The following is a 26787-nucleotide window of genomic DNA, read 5'->3' on the forward strand; positions in this document are numbered from 1 at the left end:
GAAGCATTTTGTATTTTGTTTTATGGCGGGAATTTTGAAAACGGAAACTCATCGATTTGCTCTAAATCTTTCACACACTAGATTATTGTACGTAAAAGGATTTTTGGCTTCTTGCAAGGGAAGGATGAAAAATATTTATAATAATAGTTCTGAACCCACGAAAACTGTATTTATGATTTAATATCGAAATTGATGATATATAAAAAAATTATTATTCGTAATAGCTACAATTACTTCCAGAAGTACCTAGCCTGACCTAGAGATGGCGGTTATTGCTTCAAAAATCCCACTGTATTAGAAAGTACACAATCTGTACACCATATGTTTTAACTTTGAAGATGCCAGATCTGCGAAGACCGGAATCGCTCGATCAAATCAGGAAATGTTAAACAAAATCCACGAAGCGATACTGGATGGACGTTGATTGAAAGTGCGTTGGTTCACAATGGAACAAAAACAACGTCGTGCAGATGTTTCCTAAGAATGTTTGGCAATGCATGACTTCACATCCGAAACAAAAACACAATCAAAACAATGGACCAAAAAGGCAAAACCAACTTCTAAGATCGTTCCATCTGCAGGCGTCAGTTTTTTGGAATTCTCGTGGGATAATTTCCATTGAGTATCGGCGAAAATTATGCAACCTTATTGCAACTTTTGAACGAAGAAATCAAACAAAAAAGTCAGCATTCGGTTAAGAAGAAAGTGTTTAATCAAAACATTACACCAGCTCAAACATCCGTTATTGCAATGACCAAAATTAATGATTCAAAGTTTGAATTGCTACCTCTTGCACCCTATAAGCCAGATTTAGCCCCCTCGGATTATTTTCTGTTTCAAGACTTGAAAAAATGTTTTGGTCGTCAAAGATTTTCCAACAATGATGATGTCAGTAGTTGATAGCTATGTTGAGGAGCGTGAGGTTCTAAAAAAGTAGATTACATTCAAAAATAAATGTATTTTTTTGCAAAATTTTTGTGGTTCCTTTGTTGGGGCAAGTGCTTCTCGGACCTTCCTCGTATAGGAAAAAGCATAGTTTACATATAGACACAAAATATCAGTAGCTGAAAATACGTGGTTAGGTTAGGTTATCTTAAGTTATGTTAGGTTAGGTTATGTTAAGTTAGGAATTTTTTTTCATCCCTTTTCCTCGCGAAACGTCAAAAATCCTTTTATGTACAATAATCTAGCGTGTGATAGAATATATATGGTGAAAATTTGAACCAAATCGGTGGGTTCCCGTTTCCGGAACTTCAGTTTGTTTTATTTCAATTCCAACAATCTCTCCCCCCCCCCCCCCCCAACAAATTCCACCAAAAATACGATTCTAGATTTTTTAATAAAGTCAGGAAAAGTCGCTTTCAACACTTAATTAAAAAAATATCAATATTTAATCGTTTTATAATACATTATTTGATGAGCTTTCCCCACGGATGTCTATGTGGGTACTGGGGAATTAACAAACCGAAAAAAAAACCTAAAGTGATTAAAAATAACTGTATATTTTGATAACGTTATCGCTTTAAGTTGAAATATTAAAAATAAAAGCAAATCAAATAAACATTAGTACGGTGGATTACATTTAAAATTTAGTGCATACGAAATTAATTAATACTAAACTTTTTTATTGAAAATACCTTATTCTTATGTTTTTTAAGCTGCTGAATCCAAATATGATGCTTAAAAAGCCGTACCACCTACCATTTATTACATTTATGAAATCAAACATTTTTAGAATTTAACAGCTTTATTTATAGTTAAAATAAAATTGAAAAAATAGTTCCAATGAACCAAGACCGACTCCATATCTATCTTCTAGGGGTATTTAATGAACGAAGATGATGTTGGTAGTACTGCTGAAACACATGCTAAACAGCTAATGTTTAGTTTAGTTTGAACCTAACCTCAGTTTCACGTTTCCGTTTCCTGTATGTACATGTGCACAGTGCAATGCCTAATCGCGATTGTAAAAACTCTGCTGACAATTTTTGTTATATTTGTGGTGAGTTTGTTATTAAAAAACACCAAAGAAACGTTGAAGACTTTGTAAAAAGTGTTTATCTAGTATACTTTCGAACTAAACTTGGAGATCAGGATAAATCTTAGGCGCCGCATAAGATTTTTTATGTATGTATTGAAGAATATAGAAAATGGTGGAAAAAAGAGAAAAAACACTTCCTATGATATGGAGGGAACCAAGAAATCATTCCGATGACTGTTACTCTAAAAACAAGAAGGTAATAAGCTACCCTAACCTTCCGTCCGCTATCCGACCAGTAGGGCACGGTGTGGATTCGCCGGTCCCTGAACCACCAGAGAACAGAAGAATTTTCTGATGTACATTCGAAGTTAGACGAACACGATGAAGAGTTTCAATGTGTTACAGAAAATCTAGAGCCTAAATTGTTTATTCAGGTCGAGCTTAACGACTTAGTTGAGGATCTGGGCTTAACGAAAGAAAAAGCTTAACTGCTTGGCTCTAGGTTAAAAGAAAAGAACTTGTTGGCAGCTGGAACTAGTGTTCATGTTTATAGGAAGAGGGAACAGCAATTTTCAAAGTATCTTGAACAAGATGGTGATTTGGTGTACTGCTCAGACATTCCTGGTCTAATGAGAAAGTTTGGGTACAAGAAACAAGACTGGAGGCTGTTTATTGATTCATCCAAAAATAGTTTGAAGGCTGTTTTACTACACAACTTCTGTACCTGTCGGTTAATCTGTAAACGAAAATCTAGAAATAGTGTTAAATAAAATAGGTTATTCTGCACATGGTTGGATATTGGATGATTCATGTGTGAATGGTACAGTAGAACTAGGAATCAACATTGGTGCAAAAAGAACTGTTCTGCTATAGAGTCTTTAAAACCTGGCGAAAAAAACATTCTACGCAAAAACCTCGTAGACCCAAAAAACACCACCACACATTAAGTTAGGCCTCATGAAACAGTTTGTAAAGGCTTCGCCTGAAGACGGGTCGTGTTTCAAATATCTCTGTCAGAAATTTCCACACCTCTCAGAAGCTAAATTGAAAGAAGGCGTTTTTACCGGACCTAATATTAGAAAAATGATGTTTGACGTTAACTTCGAATCCACAGTGACCTCAAATGAAAAAGAAGCATAGGCATCCTTCAAGCAAGTTGTCACCAAGTTCTTAGGAAATGAAAAACATCCAGAATATTGTTGACAATATGCTAAAAAAGTTTGAAGAGTTAGGATGTTTGATGAGTGTGAAAGTTCACTTTTTAAACCGCCCCGATTACTTCCCGGACAATTTAGAAAATGTTAGTGAGGAGCAAGTTGATTGTTAAAGTGATGGAACAACGTTACCAGAGCAGCTGAAACACCAACATCATGAGGGATTACTCACATTTCACCGGGAAGTTCAGCAAGCGAATCATCGAAAAGAAAAAGTTATACAAGAAGTTTCAAAGAAAAAAAGGGAAAGATTGTAATAAAATACATATTGCTTGGAAACTATGGGTGATACAAAAAAACTAAGGCCAGATTTGGATTCAGCACATAAAAATCTATAAAGAACAGCTACTAAAATGAAAAAAGTTTTCAAACAAAATTAATGGTCCCTCTGTCCATCCTCATAACCACATCTATATAACATGTCCTCATGGAGGAATGGAAAACTGTCAATAATCCAAAGAAATATGAACCGTGGTAGTCCTGACACCTGGACGGTTAACCAAACGAAAATCAACTACTAAAAATCGTTTTGATAACTTAGAGATAATTTCCGAAATAGACACTCCAATTAAAACAGTTTCAGATGAGTATAAAACTGAAAAATCACATAAACCAGCCCCGATATTGATAAAACTGTTAAAAATATATCACCACTAGCAGAAAATAAATACGTATTCAAAATATTGAACTTTGATCACTGATGACACCTACAAGTTAAAAGTAAAACGTAATTTTAGTTTAGACATGTACTATTCAGTCGATACAGGTGAATTAAAAAATGTTATTGAAGAACACGGTCACCAAGCAGAAAAAATATAGACCAAAAAACATTTTAGAACCAAGACACCTTTACCCATGTTCTATATAGACATTAAAACCAGCCACACCAACAAAAGATATACAACCCGGAGCGATTATTATACTGTCTAACATGCAAAGTTCGAACCTCGAAAACAAAAGAGAAAAATAGTACAAAGAAAGGACACCAAACGTTGAAAGTTTACTAAATGAGGGCGACCACCTAGTGCACTATAAAAGGTTGCTAGGTCTACAGCAAAAACGATATTCCCGACTTAGACAAGAGGAAAATTCAACTACAACCCACACACAACTCAGTAAACTACCATCATCTTGTGCTCTTGGCTATAGAAGAAACAACTACCGGATTCTTTGATGAACAGCTAGGATTGTCATAAATTGGGTTATTCTTTATTGAAACACCCTATATATTGATGAATTCAGAAAATATTGGGTGCCGTGTCTATTCTAAATTCGAACTAAAACATTCTAACCTTAAAATTAATTGAAGTTTTTTAAAGAAATTTATTTGTAAATTACAAAACAGTCGATTATTATGCAACATTAAATTTTTGCAGAAAAAATTCTCAACGTGGCATCGCTGTTGAAAATATTTCTTCTTTTACAATTCGTTCTTAATCAATAACGAAACAGTAACTGTGTGGTTCTAAGAGCGAGACCGATAATTTAACCTCACTTTTTACAACATCTTGACGTGAAATTTCGTTGTTTTTATCCAGGGACGTATTACGTCGATAGGTTATTAGAATTTTATTTCAGGAAGATTTGTAGGAGGAGAGAAAGAAAGAAGAAGCTAAACGTAGGAAAATTATTAATAAAAAAAAGTTACAACGATAGATTCGTTATTTAGTGTCAATTTTTTGTAGATCTGCAACATCCTCGAACCAAATTTTTCGATTTATTTGGTTTTTATTTCATATTAATGTATATTTTATTAATTTCAAATTTTGTATTCATTATATTATATTTCTACTTTTTGGTTTTTTCTGTACCATTTTGAAATAAATTATTTCTACGGAAATAAATTTTCGTGTTTCCCCTTGTCCAAATAATAAAAATGGACTGTTTTTGAGCATCAGTAGATTGAAAAAATGAAGAAGAGGGGTTCATAATTTTTCCTTGGTCCCCCCTTTGGATCCGCTGGTGTTGTTAACCAACTTCTATTCTCAGTTCTATGATATCATTTTTTATATAATCAAAAATTCACCAGCTCCAAAATTTTTTAATCTACACCCAATAATAGCACAATTTTTTCAAATTATACGTCAATTACACGTGCAACGTTTATATATGAACGTGTTGAATGAAATAATATAAATAATTATTACCATATAAATATTAAAACTCAAGTACACACTGTGCATGGTCCATAAATATGAAGTATCTTCTATTTTTTGTGATTTTCTTCAGTTCTGAAGCAAATAAACTGTTTGGACATTCTAAACATAATCAATTGCATCATCTTCATCAACAAAATTGCGATAAAGAGGATTGTCCAGAGCCTCCAATATGCGGGGCTTGCCATAGTCTTCAAACGCCCAAAGGAGAATGCTGTCCCAAGTGTAAACCAATAGAGTGTCCCAATATCGATTGTCAACATTGTGAAACTACTTTTATACCATCAGGAGAGTGCTGCCCAGTTTGCGAACACGTTTCGTGTCCTAATATACACTGTACCAGCTGTGAAGTTGCTCAAACACCTCCAGGAGAGTGCTGCCCAGTTTGCGAACACGTTTCGTGTCCTAATATACACTGTACCAGCTGTGAAGTTGCTCAAACACCTCCAGGAGAGTGCTGCCCAGTTTGCGAACACGTTTCGTGTCCTAATATACACTGTACCAGCTGTGAAGTTGCTCAAACACCTCCAGGAGAGTGCTGCCCAGTTTGCGAACACGTTTCGTGTCCTAATATACACTGTACCAACTGTGAAGTTACTATTATACCACAAGGTGAGTGCTGTCCAGTTTGCGAACGCGTCTCGTGTCCTAATATACACTGTGCCATTTGTGAAGTTGCTCAAACACCTCAAGGAAAATGCTGCCCAGTTTGTGAACACGTGTTTTGTCCTAACAACCATTGTACAAACTGCGAGATTGCTGAAACACCCCCAGAAGAGTGTTGTCCAGTTTGTCAATCAGTATCTTGTGACAATATTGAATGTACTGAATTTGAAGTTGCTGTATTACCTCGTGGAGAATGCTGTCAACAATGCCAATCAGTACTACTCTCTGATATTAATCCTGAAGTTTCTGCAATACCTACTAATGTTTACAGCCCAATTGAACATTCATTATCGTGTCCTGACATCATTTGTACAGATTGTGAAACTGCTGTAATACCAACAGATGGTGTCTGTCCGATTTGCGAACCGATATCATGTCCTGAAATACATTGTTTGAATTGCGAAGCTGCTACAACACCAATAGACGGTTGCTGTCCTATTTGCAAGCCAGTATCGTGTGAATCTGCTACAACATCTACTGATGATTGCAGCCCTAGTTCTAGATCAGTGTTTTGTCCTGAAATAGAATGTAATGCAAGCGAAACGGCAGTTTCACTTCCTGGAATCTACTGTCCTATCTGCATACCTAAATCATGTCCTGAACTTTCTTGTGACATTTGTGAAAAAGCAGTCAATTATCCTTATAAAGATTGTCCTGTTTGTGAACGGATAGTTTGTCCAAATTTGCTATGTGATAGTTGTTCAACTGCTGTACAACTCCCTGGTGACTGTTGTCCTACTTGTAAGCCGAAACTGTGTCCTAATACTCAATGCACGATTTGTGAGGTTGCTGCAACCGTTCCTGGTGAATGCTGTCCGAGCTGCTCACCAATGTCCTGTCCTTATCTTGAATGTAGGTCAGACGAAACTGAATTTTTTCTTCCTGGTATATGCTGTCCTATATGCATACCTAAATCATGTCCTGAACTTTCTTGTGACATTTGTGAAAAAGCAGTCAATTATCCTTATAAAGATTGTCCTGTTTGTGAACGGATAGTTTGTCCAAATTTGCTATGTGATAGTTGTTCAACTGCTGTTCAACTGCCAGGTGACTGTTGTCCTACTTGTCAACCAAAATTGTGTCCTAATAGTCAATGCTCGATTTGTGAGGTTGCTGTAACCGTTGCTGGTGAATGTTGTCCGAACTGTTCGCCAATTTCCTGCCCTTTTCTGGATTGTAACTCACATGAAACTGAGTTTCTTCTTCCTGGCATTTGCTGTCCTATATGCATACCTAAATCATGCCCAGCACTTTCATGTGATGTTTGTGAAAAAGCAATCACTTATCCTTATGAAGATTGTCCTGTTTGTGAACGAATAGTATGTCCAAAATTGCAATGTGACAGTTTTTCAACGGCCGTTCAACTCCCTGGTGACTGTTGTCCTACTTGTCAATCGAAATTGTGTCCTAATAGTCAGTCTGTTTCAATTGAAGATGCTATAACACCCTTTGGTGACAATTTCTCACCAATATTTTAGTGATAAAATACAGTGTGGCAGTTGCGAATTTCCTGTTATACTTCCCGGAGAATATTGTCCTACATGTCAACCGATATTTTGCCCAAATATTCAATGCTCTACATGTGAAGTTGCCGTAATACCTATTGGACAATGTTGTCCTATTTGTGCACCGATTTTTTGTCCCAATGTAAAATGTGATAATAGTGAAGTGACTATAATACCTTGTGGTGAATTTTATTCTATCTGTAAACCTGCAAGTCGGTATAAAAACAATTACAATACGCAATGTTAGACTTAATATCTAGCTAAGATCAATCAAATTGTTTTTTTTTTAATTATATACTCATTGTAATGATCATTAGTATCTAATAAATTGTGATGAATTATTTTTAGAATTGTACTGGGACTCTAGGGAACAAAACTAATGCAAAAGTAGTCCCTAGAAACTCGTTGAATTATTTTCTGAATCTTAGGTTCACCGCTAGAGGGCGTATTTGAAAATTTACTCAATTCAATGGCACTTTTAATACGATAATCTAATTATTCTACACATTTTTCATTTCACAAGTTTCAGTATATCTCTTCAAATGAAAAGTGGGGGAGAGTGGGAAACGTGTTATGAAAAAATGCCTGTAAGTCCGGTTCTGTTTTACCGATTTTCATAAACTTGATGTTGGTTAAAAGATATTTTGTACTATAATACAAAATATATAAAATCTAAGCAATTTAATTAGAAACGTAAATGCTAGAGGGCGTTGTTTCATTTATTTCAGATATTGTGATTTTTCTCAATATATTTAAATAGAAGCATAAAAAGTTGTGTAATTTGTTCAAGAGTAAACTAAATTAGCATTATAATAACGAAAACCGCATGTCTATATCTGTTTTCCGTTCTGAGATACGAGGGTTGTTACTTAAGTATTGAGATATGGTAACACTGATGTGAATACGTCAAATATGACAGTGTCATCAGTTTGACATTTTCAATGGTGAACGTACGTGTTGTGATTCGAGTACTGTTAAACCACAAGCAGTTTTCCAATCAACTTGCTTTTATTTTTGGTCATGAAGTACCATCTCGAGTCACTGTGCTTTGCTGGTTTATAGAATTCAATCGTGGTTGTAGAAAGTCATATCCATTTGTAGATACTTGTTTTTATTTGTCTATATCAAAACTTAAATAGCAACCCTTGTATATTAATAAAGTGGGAAATAAGGAAAGTAATTATGAAAAAGAAGAAGGACAGATTAGATTTAGAGCTGGAAGGTCCTTTACAGAAAACGTGTTCTCTTTAAAGCAATTAATAGAGGTGAAAACAGAAAGATTTAGTCAAGTACTTTAAACGTTTATAGATCTACAAAAAGCTTTCGATCACATACCATGATGATCGTACTCTAACAAATACCATCTGGAACTCATATGAAGATGAAGTTTGCAGTGAAATAATTTATAAAACTTATTGAGATAAAGCTGTTGATTTGGTAGAGGATCGAGGAAGAGATATTGTCAAAAAAAAAGGATCCCACAGCAGAATAGAAAGAGAGGTTACATGGAATAAGAAAAATCTGAACTATAAGAAACGTAGCGAAAGAAAAAAATGGCAATTAGGTATCGGAAAACTTCATAGGAAGCTTAACTTTAAAAAATATTTCAACCGTCTGCTAAAAGATGTTGTAAACGTACGGATTACTGATGTTTTATAATTTTAATACTCTCTCATAAATAAAAAATAGACCATTACAAAATTTTAAGTAAATAAATCAAATCAAATATGGTACAAATACAATTTTTATTGTTGTTTTGATTCAAGTTAAATCAGAAGATAATTAAAATTGATACAAAAAGTTAAGAGAGGGTTTACGAAATAAGAAACCGGATTTTTTATACACTTTTTATTATATTTAGAAAACACTTTTTCGATTCAACATATTCCATAAATATTCAGCTACAATCTGGGACACATTTTGGGCAACACTCACCGCGAGATAACGAAGCAACTTCATTTGAATTACATTTGATATCTGGACAAGTCATTGGTTCACACACGGGACAAAATGATCCGATTGGTGTTACAACGACGTCACACCTACGACAATCGAGAAAAGGACAACAAACAGGACAGCATTCTTTAGGCGGTATCACGGAAATTTGACATGTATCCATATTTGGGCAATCTATTGGTAAACATTCTTCGCAGCATCTTCCTTCGGGTTTTCTTAGTATCTCACAAGGTTGACAAGTGAGGTTACGAGGACACCGAACACTAAGGCAATGTACATTTGATTCGGTTGTGAATATTTTAGATAACAAATTTGCTTTCGATCCCACTAATATCACGAAATAAAACACCAAATGCATTTTAACAATTTAATTTGTATTTTCTCTAGTTGCAATTTTATATATCTTTAATTTCTATAAATTTGACACGTTTAGTTGTTCATTTTTATTTAATTGGAGTTTTAAGACTTTGAACAATTTAAACAGTCACTGATATAGGGTTATAATTTGTATAACTTATGCTAAATACACTGCCCAATAATAAAAAGTTTCGTACTCAAACATATCCTTCGTATTAAATCATTACCAATAATAAAAATTTGAATGTTAGTTTGTTTGTTGAGCTTTTACGCGAAAACTACTTAACCTCAATCATTATGAAACATATTTTTTTTATTTTTTACGAGATATAAAACAATTTCCACGGTCACGTCAATATCAAATCCAATTGACTATAATTACTGCTGTTTTTCGGAATTCTTTTTCATTTATTGTTATTTTCTTATTGAAACAAAGTTTCGAAACTTAGAATAATTCATACAGTCACTGATATATGGTTATAATTTGTTAATTTGTATAACTTATGCTAAATACACTGCCCAATTATAAAAAGTTTCGTACTCAAACATATCCTTCGTATTAAATCATTACTAATAATAAAAAATTGAATGTTAGTTTGTTTGTTGAGCTTTTACGCGAAAACTACTTAACCTCAATCATTATGAAACATATTTTTTTTATTTTTTACGAAATATAAAACAATTTTCACGGTCACGTCAATATCAAATCCATTGACTATAATTTCAGCTGTTTTTTGGAATTCTTTTTCATTTATTGTTATTTTCTTATTGAAACAAAGTTTCGAAACTTAGAATAATTCATACAGTCACTGATATATGGTTATAATTTGTTAATATGTGTAACTTATGCTAAATACACTGCCCAATAATAAAAAGTTTCGTACTCAAACATATCCTTCGTATTAAATCATTACTAATAATAAAAAATTGAATGTTAGTTTGTTTGTTGAGCTTTTACGCGAAAACTACTTAACCTCAATCATTATGAAACATATTTTTTTTATTTTTTACGAAATATAAAACAATTTTCACGGTCACGTCAATATCAAATCCATTGACTATAATTTCAGCTGTTTTTCGGAATTCTTTTTCATTTATTGTTATTTTCTTATTCAAATAAAGTATCGAAACTTAGAATAATTCAAACAGTCACTGATATAGGGTTATAATTTGTTAATTTGTGTAACTTATGCTAAATACACTGCCCAATAATAAAAAGTTTCGTACTCAAACATATCCTTCGTATTAAATCATTACTAATAATAAAAATTTGAATGTTAGTTTGTTTGTTGAGCTTTTACGCGAAAACTACTTAACCTCAATCATTATGAAACATATTTTTTTTATTTTTTACGAGATATAAAACAATTTCCACGGTCACGTCAATATCAAATCCAATTGACTATAATTACTGCTGTTTTTCGGAATTCTTTTTCATTTATTGTTATTTTCTTATTGAAACAAAGTTTCGAAACTTAGAATAATTCATACAGTCACTGATATATGGTTATAATTTGTTAATTTGTATAACTTATGCTAAATACACTGCCCAATTATAAAAAGTTTCGTACTCAAACATATCCTTCGTATTAAATCATTACTAATAATAAAAAATTGAATGTTAGTTTGTTTGTTGAGCTTTTACGCGAAAACTACTTAACCTCAATCATTATGAAACATATTTTTTTTATTTTTTACGAAATATAAAACAATTTTCACGGTCACGTCAATATCAAATCCATTGACTATAATTTCAGCTGTTTTTTGGAATTCTTTTTCATTTATTGTTATTTTCTTATTGAAACAAAGTTTCGAAACTTAGAATAATTCATACAGTCACTGATATATGGTTATAATTTGTTAATATGTGTAACTTATGCTAAATACACTGCCCAATAATAAAAAGTTTCGTACTCAAACATATCCTTCGTATTAAATCATTACTAATAATAAAAAATTGAATGTTAGTTTGTTTGTTGAGCTTTTACGCGAAAACTACTTAACCTCAATCATTATGAAACATATTTTTTTTATTTTTTACGAAATATAAAACAATTTTCACGGTCACGTCAATATCAAATCCATTGACTATAATTTCAGCTGTTTTTCGGAATTCTTTTTCATTTATTGTTATTTTCTTATTCAAATAAAGTATCGAAACTTAGAATAATTCAAACAGTCACTGATATAGGGTTATAATTTGTTAATTTGTGTAACTTATGCTAAATACACTGCCCAATAATAAAAAGTTTCGTACTAAAACATACCCTTCGTATTTAATCATTACTAATTTTATAAATTTGAATGTAAGTTTGTTTGTTAAGCTTTCACGCGAAAAATATTTAACCGATCATCATGAAATATATTCTTGGAGGTATTAGAAATAAATTTGTAACCTTTTCATGAAAAAAAAAACATATTTTTTACGAGATATAAAACAATTTCCACTGTATTTACAACGGTCACGTCAATATCCAATCCAATTGACTATAATTTCAGCTGTTTTTTGGAATTCTTTTTCATTTATTGTTTTATTTTTCTATCGTTATATATGCAGTGTAGAACTATTTGAGGTTAGGTGTAATATCTGTGGTTATATGCTATTCATTATTTTAGATCTTACTCCTTGGTTTTAATTCTTACTTGGTTCTTCTTTAAAAAAGCTTCGGAAGCAAAACTAAGTGCAGCAAAAGCTGCAGGAAATAAAGAATCTTCGGTTCACGCAGAGATGAGAAGACAACAGCAAGCACAGCGACAAAGTGTTTTGAGAACAGCTGAAACTCCTCTTCGGGTACGAGCTCATTCAGAAAGACAAGCTACGCTGCAGGCAGCTGTAAAAGCGATAGAAACACCAGAACAATCGCAAGCGAGAAGAATTCAAAATGAAAAAAGACAGACCACGCGTTGTCGAAATTTCATGCGTAAATTTTGTCGATATTTAACGGTACTAAGTTTCAATATGATCCTTCAATCTAATATCATAATAATCCTTCGATCATTATTGGTTCAATGAATAAAAAATGTCATTAATGTGATGAAACTGTTGGAATGTGATGTTCCAGTCGTAGAGTTTCATTTCCATCACTTGGTGAACCAGAAAATCCTCTAAAAACTCTATCTATCGAGATTAATCTAATCGGTTTACTGCAACGAAAGATTTATAGTCTATTTTCATGTATGAGAAAGTAATTACCAATCCAAAACTTATTAGGATCATTTTAAATATGACTAGCTTTTACCCGCGGCTTCGCTCGCATCGAATCCATCAAATAAGTAACTCTCCAACTCAAACGATTCAAGTGTTCAAAAACTCAAAAGAAAGAGGATGTTTCAGCGAGTGTTTTCAAGCCAAAATGAACTCTGTAGCTATATTAGAGCCTGAGATATAGATCTTTGAATGTAGAAAAATTGCCAAAAACCTACAAAAATCCATAACTCCACATTGGATGTCCACGCTTAGCTCCTCTTCAACTCAACCGATTTAAGTGTCCAAAAACTCAAAAGAAAGAGGATGTTTCAGCGACTTTTCTTAAACCAAAACAAAGTCTCTATCTTGAATAGAACCTGAGATATAGATCTTTGAATGTAGAAAAATTGCCAAAAACCTACAAAAATCCATAACTCCACATTGAATGTCCGCGCCTAGTTCCTCTCCAACTCAACCGATTTAAGTGTTCAAAAACTCAAAAGAAAGAGGATGTTTCAGCGACTTTTCTTAAACCAAAACAAATTCTCTATCTTGAATAGAACCTGAGATATAGATCTTTGAATGTAGAAAAATTGCCAAAAACCTACAAAAATCCATAACTCCACATTGAATGTCCGCGCCTAGTTCCTCTCCAACTCAACCGATTTAAGTGTTCAAAAACTCAAAAGAAAGAGGATGTTTCAGCGACTTTTCTTAAACCAAAACAAAGTCTCTATCTTGAATAGAACCTGAGATATAGATCTTTGAATGTAGAAAAATTGTCAAAAACCTACAAAAATCCATAACTCCACATTGAATGTCCGCGCCTAGTTCCTCTCCAACTCAACCGATTTAAGTGTTCAAAAACTCAAAAGAAAGACGATATTTCAGTGAGTGTTCTTAAACTAAAACAAAGTCTGTATCTTGAACAGAACCTGAGATATTGAGGATAGAACGTGTGTATGTGAAAAACTCCCATAAGTAATGTACAGGGGGAAATCGCATTTGAGTATAACTTGAGAATGGTGAAAATTAGATGAAATCCGATGGTTGATGGCTGATATATGCATCAAAACCTTTCATTGAAAAAAAAATTAAGCAAATCCGTTGGGTAGAACGCCTGAGCGGACTCGGAATGGAAATCATCAATTTTTTTAATATATAAGATTATCTGCATATTTCCTTCTTGATTTAAGACAAGTTTCCTGTTTCTTTATTGTTCTTTTATAATCTTCAGTTGTACAGAACAATAGAAAAAGGTTTGTACTTGTCAAAACCCCCGTGTATTAAATATTACATATATCATAAGTGAAAAAAATCCAACCAAAGTTATCTCAGCAAAGAGATTCATATAAATCGTAAGGCTTTTCACTAATTTTTGTTTATTATTTTTGATCTTGAATTTATTCCTTAAGAACAAGACTTAACCGATCAGTGTAAGTTACTTAAAGGGCTACAGATAGCTCTGTTACCTTTATGCTATTCCGGCGATTACTAACCAATGGTGGAATGTCCAATGAATCACTTTTCAAATAATTATTAGGTCACATTTTTATGATTTAAATAAATCTCACCAAGCCACTCCACTGCTTATCGCAGACTTTATTGCTTTATTAGCCTTCCGACAGCTTCGGCTAAAAGAAATGCATTTATGTTTACGATTCGATGAAGGCTTCTATAAGTCGGAAAAAAATTTTGAAAAATGCAGTTCTCCGTTTAGATTATAATTTTATTTGTATTAAAATACAAATTCGAAATTTCTAAATCGTAAACCCAATAATAAACTATTTATTTTTTAATTGGCATACAAATTTGACAACATCTACATCGTTGTTTAACAGCTATTTCCCATACTCTACAAACAGGAGTTTTGCATTTTACCCCATCGCAATGCGGTTCAAATTCGGCTGTGACACATTGTGGACAACATTTACAACGAACCGATTTCAATATTTCACCTCTTTTGCAAATTTCCTCCGCACAAGTAACTCCAGAACATTCCGTTTCGCAATTTTTAGACACGCATTGTTCACAACAAGTACACGGTAATTTCCTAGATACAAAACCTGTTCTACAACTCGGCTGGACGCAATGAATATTTTCACAATCTTTTTCTGTAGGACAAGGAGGCGGCGGTGGTTCTACGCAATCTAGTCGTTTCGAAACTACAACAACAACATATATCGAAAAAATTATCAAATATTTCATGTTGTTTCTTATAATTTAACTCAAAAACTGTTGTAGATACTGTTAGTAGTCAATAAATATATCAGGTAAAGAATTCTGTGATTAGATAGTGAGTTGGAGAGGTCAGACATAAATTATTCATAAACTATTTTGAACATAAAGAGATAAACAACAAAAATTAAAGTCAAAACATGAATTCTTCTTTAAAGATATAATTAAATAAAAGCATTTTCGAAATCAAACTGACGATACACAAGGACTATGAAGACTATGAGTCAGGATCGATTAGAAATCTCATCGCTATACTCAGAGGAATTGTAAGACCCATAGAGCCCTAATTAACCATAAAAGTAAATATGTACATGTCAAATCGAGGTCAAGAGGTATTCCGAAACCAAGACGAAGAAAACGACAACGAAATTGAAATACTTACCGAAAAGAGATTGGAGATTGGAGACGATAAAATTTAGATAAAGCGAAGTTTCAAAAAAACTACAGGTTCGTAGATCTGTACTCTTGAATCAGTCGGGACGCCAAAAACTAAGTCTTGAAGACAGTAGAATACGATTTATAAGGATGCAACAGTATCCAGTTTACTGGAGTCTTCATCTTGAAGGTTTGATACGAAAATCTGATATTCCAGATTTGAAAAACCGTGCTGCAAAGAGCTCTCTCGAAGCTGTAATACACAATAATCCACGATCGACATCAACAAGACCTAAGATAGTCACTAGATGTACCACAAGAAATAGTTTTCTTAACAACAAGACATCACAATAGGTCAGTACCTAGGAATCATTCTAGACCAAGAAGCATTACTACTACCTGGAGGTCAAGGCAAGAGAAAAAGTCATGAGATTATCCAAGTTGAATCTGGGTCATACAAAATAAGAAGCTCTAAGTGAAACAGAACAGAGAAATATTCAAGAAGTCGTGGTCAAGCAGAATATTCTTCGAAGAGCTGAGTATCTACACACATATCGAGCTGAAGGAGCTGGAAAGCAGACGAAGATCTGAGTATCTATAAAAATATCGAGCTGTAGGAACTGAAAAAAAGATGATACGAAGAGCTGAATATCCCTAAATTTATCGAGCTGTAGGAACTGAAAAAAAGATGATACGAAGAGCTGAATATCCATAAAAATATCGAGCTGAAGGAACTGGAAAGCAGACGAAGAGCTGAGTATCTATAAAAATATCGAGCTGAAGGAACTGAAAAACAGATGATACGAAGAGCTGAATATCCATAAAAATATCGAGCTGAAGGAACTGAAAAAAAGATGATACGAAGAGCTGAATATCCCTAAATTTATCGAGCTGTAGGAACTGAAAAAAAGATGATACGAAGAGCTGAATATCCATAAAAATATCGAGCTGAAGGAACTGAAAAAAAGATGATACGAAGAGCTGAATATCCCTAAATTTATCGAGCTGTAGGAACTGAAAAAAAGATGATACGAAGAGCTGAATATCCCTAAATATATCGAGCTGTAGGAACTGAAAAAAAGATGATACGAAGAGCTGAATATCCATAAAAATATAGAGCTGAAGGAACTGGAAAGCAGACGAAGAGCTGAGTATCTATAAAAATATCGAGCTGAAGGAACTGAAAAACAGATGATACGAAGAGCTGAATATCCATAAAAATATCGAGCTGAAGGAACTGGAAAGCAGACGAAGAGCTGAGTATCTATAAAAATATCGAGCTGAAGGAACTGAAAAAAAGATGATACGAAGAGCTGAATATCCATAAAAATATAGAGCTGAAGGAACTGAAAACCAGATGATACGAAGAGCTGAATATCCATAAAAATATCGAGCTGAAGGAACTGAAAAAAAGATGATACGAAGAGCTGAATATCCATAAAAATATCGAGCTGAAGGAACTGAAAAAAAGATGATACGAAGAGCTGAATATCCCTAAATATATCGAGCTGTAGGAACTGAAAAAAAGATGATACGAAGAGCTGAATATTCCTAAAAATATCGAGCTTTAGGAAATGAAAAAAAGATGATACGGGGAGCTGAATATCTACAAAAAAATCGAGCTGAGGGAGCTGACAAAAATACGAAGAACTGAGTATCTACACGAACATCGAGTTAAAGGAGTTGATGGGCTACATTAGGCCTCAAAAAACAAGAAAACTACTAGCCACATCCAATTAAGAGCCCAACAAGTAGGAGACTCTTTTTGGTATGAATCGTTGTTTAGGAAATGTAATTTGGATAGAGTAGGTTTGTAGTAGAGCGTGCATATTAGTACTATAATAAACAACTTATTTTGAATTTAATCCATTTTAATTTCAAAAAGAACAAATACTCTCAAGTTTATTTCCAAATCAAGGTAAGATGTTCCTTTCCAATAAAGAAGGCCTCATCTGTAACAAAAAGTTTCCTCATCAGTTTAAGAATCATTTTATCTCTTTGACATTAACTTTCATAGCCCTTCGTTAGCGTTATTAAAACAAAGCTTCGTGATGTATGGATGGATTTGGGGTCTCGTATACACCGTCCCCCTAACATAACCAGCTGATCCATCAATCTCATCCTTTCAAAAAGTCTAGAATGTGGAACAGCTTCAATTGCCAGAGACCTTCGTCTTCTATCTCATACGCTCCCAGGTGTAGTGCTCTGGAGCTTCACGCCGCATTATCTGCTAGGTCTAGCGTCTTCAGGTGTTTGTTGAGGCGATAGAGCCCCGATAGAACTCCTGTTGGTATTCGTAGATTGTTCTAACTTAGATTGATACATTCTGCAGATCTTCTCTGGTTATAGTTTCCCAGAAGAGTCATTACCTGTCTCAGCCTTTGTAAGCTATCCCAATAATTAGTTTAGCTCCTTTTGCTTGATGCGCTGTCCAGAATTTCAGAGCGTTTGGTTTTGGGCGCTTACATTCCTAATCAAGTTTCATCTACTGTTTTTGATCCATACATATACTATTTAATGTCATTTCTGTTCAATCCCAGTTGGTCATTATTTAGGAACGAGTTTTTTTAATGTTTGGAGGTTTGATTTAATATCGAATTACTTCGGAATGATTTCTGGTCCACGAGGAAGATAGAATGTATTCGATTTAATCGAACCACGAAATTCTTTTGAGCTTGTAAATGCAGGTATTGAAGAACTTGAAGAAAATATCAATGAATAATAAGGATACATAGTTTCTGCATTGATTACAAAAATTTTTTTAGTTTTAGATTTATTTGCTTAATAAGATTTGATTATATTTTGTACAAATTCAATGATAAATAGATAAAATAAAAAGAAATGAGACTTACTGAGCAACAGCTGCATGGTATATCCTTAATTATCTCATTGGCGGTGCAAGTGGGTAACGCGCAATCCCCTTCTCTACAATCTTCAAATAAAGGACAAAATCCATCGTTACAATTCACTATTATGAAAATCGATGTTAAAATTATAATAAATTTTAAGATTTTCATACCGAAATTGGAATAAAACCATAACGAAATCGTCGAAAATGTTTTCAATATGTCTGGAACAATACGTGTTGTTTGTGTGTTCAACTAATACCTTTTAAATATTTATCTTTTGTTATTTAAATTAGAAAATCTACAAGGAACATTAGTGAACATTAGTATAAATAATTCAAAATATATTCTATTATTCAAATCACTTCGGTGGGTCGTTATTCATTCCAAAACTGTTAAAATTTTTTTTTAAACGATATAGTGCTCAATGCGAAACGAAACGTTGTCAGCTTATACAATTCAACTTGAAAGTAAGAGATATATATACATCTAAAAGTTCTTAGTTTGCATTTATATTGTTCCCCAAAAACTTTTCTGTAAAATTAATATCTTCCTTTTCAATTTGTGGGCCCATGAAAATACTTTTCTTTAACTTGAAGTAACTTCATTAAGGAAAGACTTGTCTTAGGTATGTAAACTCTTCACCCGCTCTTATAAACACCTTAATTTTTTTTGTTGATCCCAGTTTGACGTGAAATGGATGCAAAAGGACATTGGAGGTACTGGTAAGTCCGGATTTAATTGGCAATCATCTTCAGTTTTTGTCAAACAAACATAACCATCATCCAAATAGTTGAAAAGGGTCGTTACCCCAACTTTAAAATTATAAAAAGCCTACTTCTTGTCTCACCATCAATCCAATGATACAAAGACACCCTACAGCTGATACAGCCCATAGTTTATCTTCATCTTTAATTATAACACTATAATACGAAAACCGTTTTTTTTTAACCTCCGATAGGCTATAAATAAAAAACAAGTCCATAAAAAACAATAATTCTATTACAAAAATAGATTGAGACATTTGTAATATCTGTGGACAAGCTTTTCACTACCCTCTACCCTCTTCAAAGAAAGTTACCGCCAATAAATTAAAGTAGAGTACAAAACAGACCTTGAAACATCTGGAAATCTGTGGTTTTCTTCAACCATTCTATCAATCCAGGTCATCTGAAACGACAGATTTGCATCCTTGCCTCCTTTTATCAAGTATATCATTACGGCCATCTTTAAACTTTCGACACCATTCACTCATGAAATTTTACCTTTACACACGACTAATTCTCCGATGGATTTCTGTAGCTCTATGGCCTTCAGTCTGTAAAAAACGAATCAAACTTCGCAATTCATATTTGACGGGATTATCAATAATGGCGGACATGCTTACGTGGCTATAGCATAACGCCGACTGACGCTTGAATGTCAACAATGGTTGAAAAAAAATGACGAAATAAAATAAACTTTTTTTCAATTTTTATAAAATTGTTTGGTTCATGTCTTTACCAAACATTCTCCACAACTAAAACAAATCTGAGCTAGAGAAATTTTGCAATTGCAGTACGTATGCAGTCCATTTTCTGTCGTTTAAAAACCATTCACTTGAAACTAAATAAGATTTGTTATAACCCAATAAGTAAAATAATATATTCGATTGTAAACGCATGGCCAGTTTAATCAAACTAACCACTTGCAAAAGAAAATGGGGGTGGCGATTTTCGATCCGTTGAGATAAGGATGTGCAAACTCGGGAAGTAAATATTCCAGGTAAACGAAAAGGTAGTCCGAGTACATAATATAACTCGTGACTGATTCATTAAGAGTATTACCTAATTCTTTCTGTGAAATCAAAATATAAAAGCACATTCATGATTGATTAAAATCCCTCCCCGAAGATTACCACCACTCTTTATCAAATTAAAATAATAAATTCCTAGATCTCTTATTCATTCTTCATACAGATAACGTGGTGTAGGTGTTTATAACAAGTTAAAAATAGCACGTTTAAGTTAGGTTAGGTTAGATTAGGTTAGGTTACAAAATATGAAATTTTTTATTGGTTTTTTTATGTGTTTAGAATGTAAAATATTTACATTTAAATACAGTGTAAATATATAATCGAAATCCCGAGCTGCATAATCTTCCGTTAAGAGTTGTTGAATCTTCAGGACAACCACGATCACGAGTTGGTACATTGTAACAGAAGTTGGGCTTTACGAATACTTCTTCAGAAATCGAAATGATAAATATAATAAAAATCATGTAAACAAATGTTATTTAATAGAGTTTTTTATTATTAAAAATTAATAATATAATAATTAAAAATCTTCAATTGGTGCTAGTTGTGTTGACGGTCCACGAATGGTCTACTCAAAGGTGCCTTAATCTGGAAATTAAAAAACAAAAAAAAATAATTTCTATTAGTAACGTGAACTGTAAAAAAATTCGAGAGAGCTTTCAAGATGACGTGTGGATTAATTCAAGAAAAAGAAAAAAAATCACTCAGTGCTAGGACGGGACTGTATGGTGGCGGTTCGAAAATATTCTATTGAAATTGTTGAAGGAATTATTAGGTTTAACGAGCGCTGCGAGGACGAGCATTGTCGTGGATCAGAAAAATTCCAACAGTCACCATGCATCTTCGATTATTATATATGACTCTGCTTTTATTGTTCCAGGCTACATAAACTCCACAAGCAACACAGTTTTAGTCTTAAAATACAGTTACCCTAATCTTATAGCTGTTGAAAGTTTGAATATTGTAGATCTCGTTTGAGAATTTGTCCAACGATCAAGAAATGACTGCACCAATTCGATTAATCTTGTGGTTGTCAGTCAACATCGCTGGAACCCAGCGAGTTCTAACTTTTCTGTACATTAACGATAGAATACAGAAAGAGTTATGGTGAATCTTCAAGTTTCCTTAACCGCTTGGTTAACTCGTCGTCTGAAGCGACAGATTTGCGTCCTTGACCCTTTGAATATCACTTCGGTTATCCTCAAACATCCACGAATAACGTCATCACTGATAAAGGTGTCTTCATATACTTAACTCGACAGGGAAAATTAACAGCGACAGCCCTATTTATCAGACTGCAACTCAACGGGAAATGGCCTGTTGGAAGCACCAATAATAGAGCGTTTGAGCGAGAAAGATGTCTGCCACGCCCACCATTTACCTGCTGCATTCCTCGCTGAGATACTATGCGATTGGAGGTTAGAAAAAAACAACCCTCATATGTTTTTGGACACAATATATATCAAAAGTATCCTTCACCTTCTATATTTTATAGAAAAAGAAGAAATCGAGGAAAAGTTACGCAAATATTTGAGTATAAACATGAAAAATTGGATACTTGGGACTCTGTTTATATAGGACAGACATCTCAGTATTTAGAGAATAGATTAGTAAGTCATCATTAACGTTGCGTTTACAAACTATGAAATATCAAAAAAACATAAATTCTAATTATGAAAATTCAAAAATTATTGAAACGGAATAATATACGAAAAAAATGAGTAGGCTTGTGTGATCAAAAACAGTGAAAATTCATTTAATTAATAGCCAAGGAAAAATAATTTATTATATTAAAACAGATCGTTTTCAGGATGTATTTTCTGGATTATATCACCATGAACATACTTAATATGCTCCAGTTTTGGGATCTTCATATTTTAAACTATAATTTTATACAAATTGGGGATACCAGGAATGCCCAATAAGTGTATTGACCAGTTTTCAGCTTTTAACACAGTTGAACCAAAATAATATGCTGAACATAATATTCACACTATACCTACACTTATAATTACTATGTCTGACGCGCGTTTCGATTATTAAATTCACGTCTTCAGAGACGTATTTATACTAAATGTTCCCTCCAATGAATTTCTTCCCGCGAGAAATAAGTCTAGCGGGAAAAACTTCTTTCATATTCATTTCTTAACCAAGAAACTATATTCTTACATTTAACAATCTCTATACTCATAATTTTACAATATTTATATTTATTTCATGATTATTACTGGCAACGAGATTTGATTTTTCGGTCAGTTGTATTCTCTTTACAACGAGTATTAACGGATCTTTAAGCCTGCTTAAAACAGTAAATACATACCAAATTAAGAAATGAAAAATGACAAACCGTCAGTCCACGTAGACTTGATGACTGTATATCAAAATTCACCATCTCCACTGTTTACCAATGAAAACATCGAATCGTAAACATAAATGCATTTCTATTGGCTGTCGGAAGGCGTATGTACGCAATTTCTTCGAAATATTCCTGCCAGACAGTGTGCGTTAAGCAGTGGCGTCGCTTGGTGAGATTCAATTAGTTCAAAAACTTTGTGTTATCAAAGAAAAAGATGAGTATGTGGTATCACGTTCTTTACAAGAGCTGATTAACAGATATTTCGAATTGAAAGTTAAAAAAATAAATCACTTACGCATACTGGACAACAAGCACACGGTTTGAAATGTAAAATTTCGTCGTCGGCACAAAGAGGTCTGTTGCATTGCGGACATAATTTTTTCTCGCAATTTTTTTTAGTAACTTCATCGCACCTCACTACACTCATTACAAATATATATAAAAATATTAACGCAATAATCGACTTCATTGTTTAAACTATTATTTAGTTGTTGTTCGTAATATGAAATAACCTTTATATATATTTAAAATTATAAGCGTCAATTGTACAGAATCGGAATATACGAAATTTTAATTAATTTAACGCAAGAAACAATCAACACTTTCAAATATGTTTGTTTTTGATGTTAAAAAGCTTATTTTTCCATTATAATAATAATTGTAATGAACTAACTAGTCAAGTTCAAGCAATTTTCTTTATTTTAGTGCCAGTAGTAGCTGCTAGCAACCTCTCACTATACAGATAGTCTAACGTCCGGGGATTTAGCACTTCTGAACCACCATTTTGAACAAGACACTGATTTTTTTAGCCTCGTACACCTAGTTTATCATTAAAAATGAGAATGGCGTCAAGGAAGAAAAAAGGATCGGTCCATGGAATTCTAATCCTCCGAAAGATCCACATTTTCTCTCTAAGCACCTTAAAGGTCCAAGCCTCCGTGTTCTAAGCACCTTAAAGGTCCAAGCCTCCGTTTTCTAAGCACCTTAAAGGTCCAAGCCTTCGTTGTCTAAGCACCTTAAAGGTCCAACCATCCGTTTTCTAAGCACCTTGAAGGTCTAAGCCTCCGTTCTCTAAGCAACGTGAAGGTCCAAACCTCCGTTCTCTAAGCACCTTAAAGGTCCAAGCCTCCGTTCTCGAAGCACCTTAAAGGTCCAAGCCTCCGTTCTCTGAGCACCTTAAAGGTCCAACCATCCGTTTTCTAAGCACCTCAAAGGTCCAAGCCTCCGTTCTCTAAGCACCTTAAAGGTCCAAGCCTCCGTTCTCGAAGCACCTTAAAGGTCCAAGCCTCCGTTCTCGAAGCACCTTAAAGGTCCAAGCCTCCGTTCTCTAAGCACCTTAAAGGTCCAAGCCTCCGTTCTCTAAACACATTAAAGGTCCAAGCCTCCGTTCTCGAAGCACCTTAAAGGTCCAAGCCTCCGTTCTCGAGGCACCTTAAAGGTCCTAGCCTCCGTTCCGTATAATAAAGTGCTGTATACACCATCCGGTACCGGATTTTAAGTTCGAGTGTTCGGGATGTAAACAATTGTCTCATTTTTAGAAAAACATTTCATGCTTACTCGATCTTATTTCTATATCTGGGTCTATATCTTCTGTCATTCAACACTCCAGATATTTAAATTTCTCGACATTTTCGATGATGCTACTATTTACGTTGATAGACATGGGAGGATGATTAAATGTTTTGAAGACAATCATGGTTTTGGTCTTTGTGATGTCGATATTAAAGCCATAATCTTCTATTATAATTTTTATACGATCTAAGAGTGCTTGGAGATCCTGTTCACTGTCTATCCGTTGATTTTAACACCTTTATATAACGCTCTGGCAAAGACTACTTCTGAATATATATTGAAGAGTGGACAAGACAACACGGATCCCTGTCGCACGCATCTTTTGATATTTCTGTGTCGTCGGTTTCAGTTCTCACCACTGCAGTTTGGTTAGCTTATCGTGTCTTACTTTGTCGAAAACCTTTTCGTAATCAATAAAACATTCCTTTTGCTGATCTTGGCATTTTTGTAATAGTATAATGAAACCGATCAATGCTTCCCGTGTCCCAAATCCCAAATACTAAGTATAAAATCACACCACATCTTTTGGCTATGTTTGTCTTTGTTAGGGGGATGAAAACTGACGTCAGCTAGTCTTGAGGAATGTTTCCACTTTAATAATAATGTTCAGATTCTTTTCCTCAATTAATTTTTTGACTTCTGTGTGTATGTCATCCGGTTCAGAAGCTTTTACATTTTGAGCATTTCGGATGGCTTTTTCCACTTCTTGTTTTTCATATTTCTGATGATCTGGCGCTGCTTATGGAGAATTCCTCGATTTCCTAACAGATTTCTGTCATCCAGTTTTCTTTTGCATTGGCTATTTCCTTCCTTATTTGACGATGTATTTTCTTATACATATCGTTGTTTTTGTAGAGTCTTCTGGATTCTATCATTTCCTATTCGTCATGGGTTTGCGTTTTTCTCTGTCGCTGGTATTTTTCAGGTGTTCCTCGGCTTTGATGAAGGCGTTTTTACGTTCAGTCCATGAGGTTTCTTCTTCACTAAACTTTTCATCTCTTCTTGTTTAAGTTTAAATTCTTTTTACTGTCTTTTTGAATTGTTTTAACTTAGTTTGCACGTGTATAGTCTGCGTGGAGGTAGTTTAAACAAGGTAGAGACTAAGAGCAATATAAATTTGAAAGAAAAGATATTAAAGACATGGTAATCGCAGCGAAAAAAAAGGGCACGGGGAAAATGTGGTAAAAAGAGAGTAAAACAAATCAAAACTTCTTCTAAAGAGTTCTAAAAATACCGAGGAAAGGAAAATCGAATATTATAAAGCATTGAAACAAGATGGAAAAATACTTTGACTAGACAAAATTATGTGCAAATTTTATGACACATGATATCATCATTAGGTAATGAAGACAAGCAAAGCTGAAGTATGATGTATAAATTATTTTTCTTTTTCTGGAACTTCAAAGTTGAAAAACTATGTGAAGGGATGATTTCCGCGCCCTACATATATACATCAAATTTAATTTTTCAGCATAATTTTCTCTATAACATACCAAAATTTCAACGAAATCGGAAGGGTGTAACCTAATTTAGATAATTACCAAAAAACTCTACTTTTGTTTATATTGAAACGTACGAATTCAATTTTGTTCATCAATTACGGACCTGCGCGCTTATGCGGTACGATGGTACTAATCATAATTCCTTGGTAATATACTTGGTAAACGTCGAAAGTATTTCCCCTTGTTGATAATTATGTTTAAATATATAAACGATGAATGTTTCCATATCAATATTTATATATTGATGATACAAAGTTTCATATTCGATTTAGCAACAAAAAAAGTCAGTTTACCCAAATTAGCACTTAAGAATTAGTAAACAACAGTAGCGGCACGTGAATTTAAGAAAATGAGGGTCAAAACCACTCTTATAACTGGGCAGATTTTTGAAACCATTTAATTTGTCCATAGAACGCCGATGAGTTGAAATATCTTTACTTCTTTTTTTCCAATTCATTCTATTGACTGCTATATTTCGCTAATTCGCTGTGCCTATCTTCTGTAAGTCTTTTTTACATGCATCTAACTATTTTTTTACGTGGACGCCCTCTTCTTCTTTTTGCGCCCTCTCAATTTATTGACGCTCTTCTCAACTACCAATTTTCTTCCATTCCAGTTATATCTCTCAACGAAGGTTGTGACTTTTTGTTCTTTTTCAATCATATTATGCAAAAATGGAACATTTTAGAAAAAATTACACTTTTTCACCTTGAAATTATTAGTGATCAGCAAGTTAATTAATATAAATTTAATGTAAGATTCATTATAATCATACATGTGATTTAATTCGAAAAAACTCGACGTATAACTTTAAAAAATACTTCAACTGTGTACTAAAAGAAGTGATACGACTATGGATTACGAATTATTTATCATTTTATAAATAAAAATAGATTTTAGTACTTGGAAGATCTCGAAAAGCAACATCATAATCATCACAGACAAGTCCAAGAGCTCTTGCCAGACGATCTAGCGATTAGAGTGGATCGAAGATTACAAGAAAGGCCACTTCTACCCGACAAGGTACATTTAACAGCCATAATGTACACTCCTGGTGTGAAGAGAATCATTATTACCATTA

At 33.7% G+C, this 26787-nt stretch overlaps 2 protein-coding genes and 1 long non-coding RNA gene across 4 annotated transcripts; 1 reads left to right on the forward strand and 2 right to left on the reverse strand.

Annotated features, from left to right (window-relative positions):
• Positions 1 to 5389: 5389 nt before the first annotated feature.
• Positions 5390 to 7495, forward strand: LOC130899616 (uncharacterized protein DDB_G0274171-like). The gene has a single exon (XM_057809682.1). It carries the CDS (start codon positions 5390 to 5392, stop codon positions 7493 to 7495), a length of 2106 nt encoding a protein of 701 aa, XP_057665665.1.
• A 7284-nt stretch (positions 7496 to 14779) lies between these two features.
• Positions 14780 to 18729, reverse strand: LOC130899691 (uncharacterized protein DDB_G0274171-like). 2 transcript variants are annotated; one of them, XM_057809830.1, is made up of 2 exons: positions 18488 to 18729; positions 14780 to 15187 (listed from the first exon to the last, which is right to left on the reverse strand). In XM_057809830.1, exons 1-2 carry the CDS (start codon positions 18501 to 18503, stop codon positions 14811 to 14813), a joined length of 393 nt encoding a protein of 130 aa, XP_057665813.1. In that variant the 5' UTR covers positions 18504 to 18729; the 3' UTR covers positions 14780 to 14810. The 2 variants fall into 2 exon arrangements, 1 of the variants encoding a protein (XP_057665813.1); XR_009060054.1 differs by lacking the exon at positions 14780 to 15187 and adding an exon at positions 17486 to 17587.
• A 2022-nt stretch (positions 18730 to 20751) lies between these two features.
• Positions 20752 to 23122, reverse strand: LOC130899693 (uncharacterized). Its single transcript, XR_009060055.1, has 2 exons — positions 22928 to 23122; positions 20752 to 20864 (listed from the first exon to the last, which is right to left on the reverse strand). It is a non-coding gene; the product is annotated as an uncharacterized LOC130899693 (long non-coding RNA).
• Between the last annotated feature and the right edge of the window lie 3665 nt (positions 23123 to 26787).

Source organism: Diorhabda carinulata, chromosome 11, assembly GCF_026250575.1.
Source record: "Diorhabda carinulata isolate Delta chromosome 11, icDioCari1.1, whole genome shotgun sequence".
NCBI classification, from domain to species: Eukaryota; Metazoa; Arthropoda; class Insecta; order Coleoptera; family Chrysomelidae; genus Diorhabda; species Diorhabda carinulata.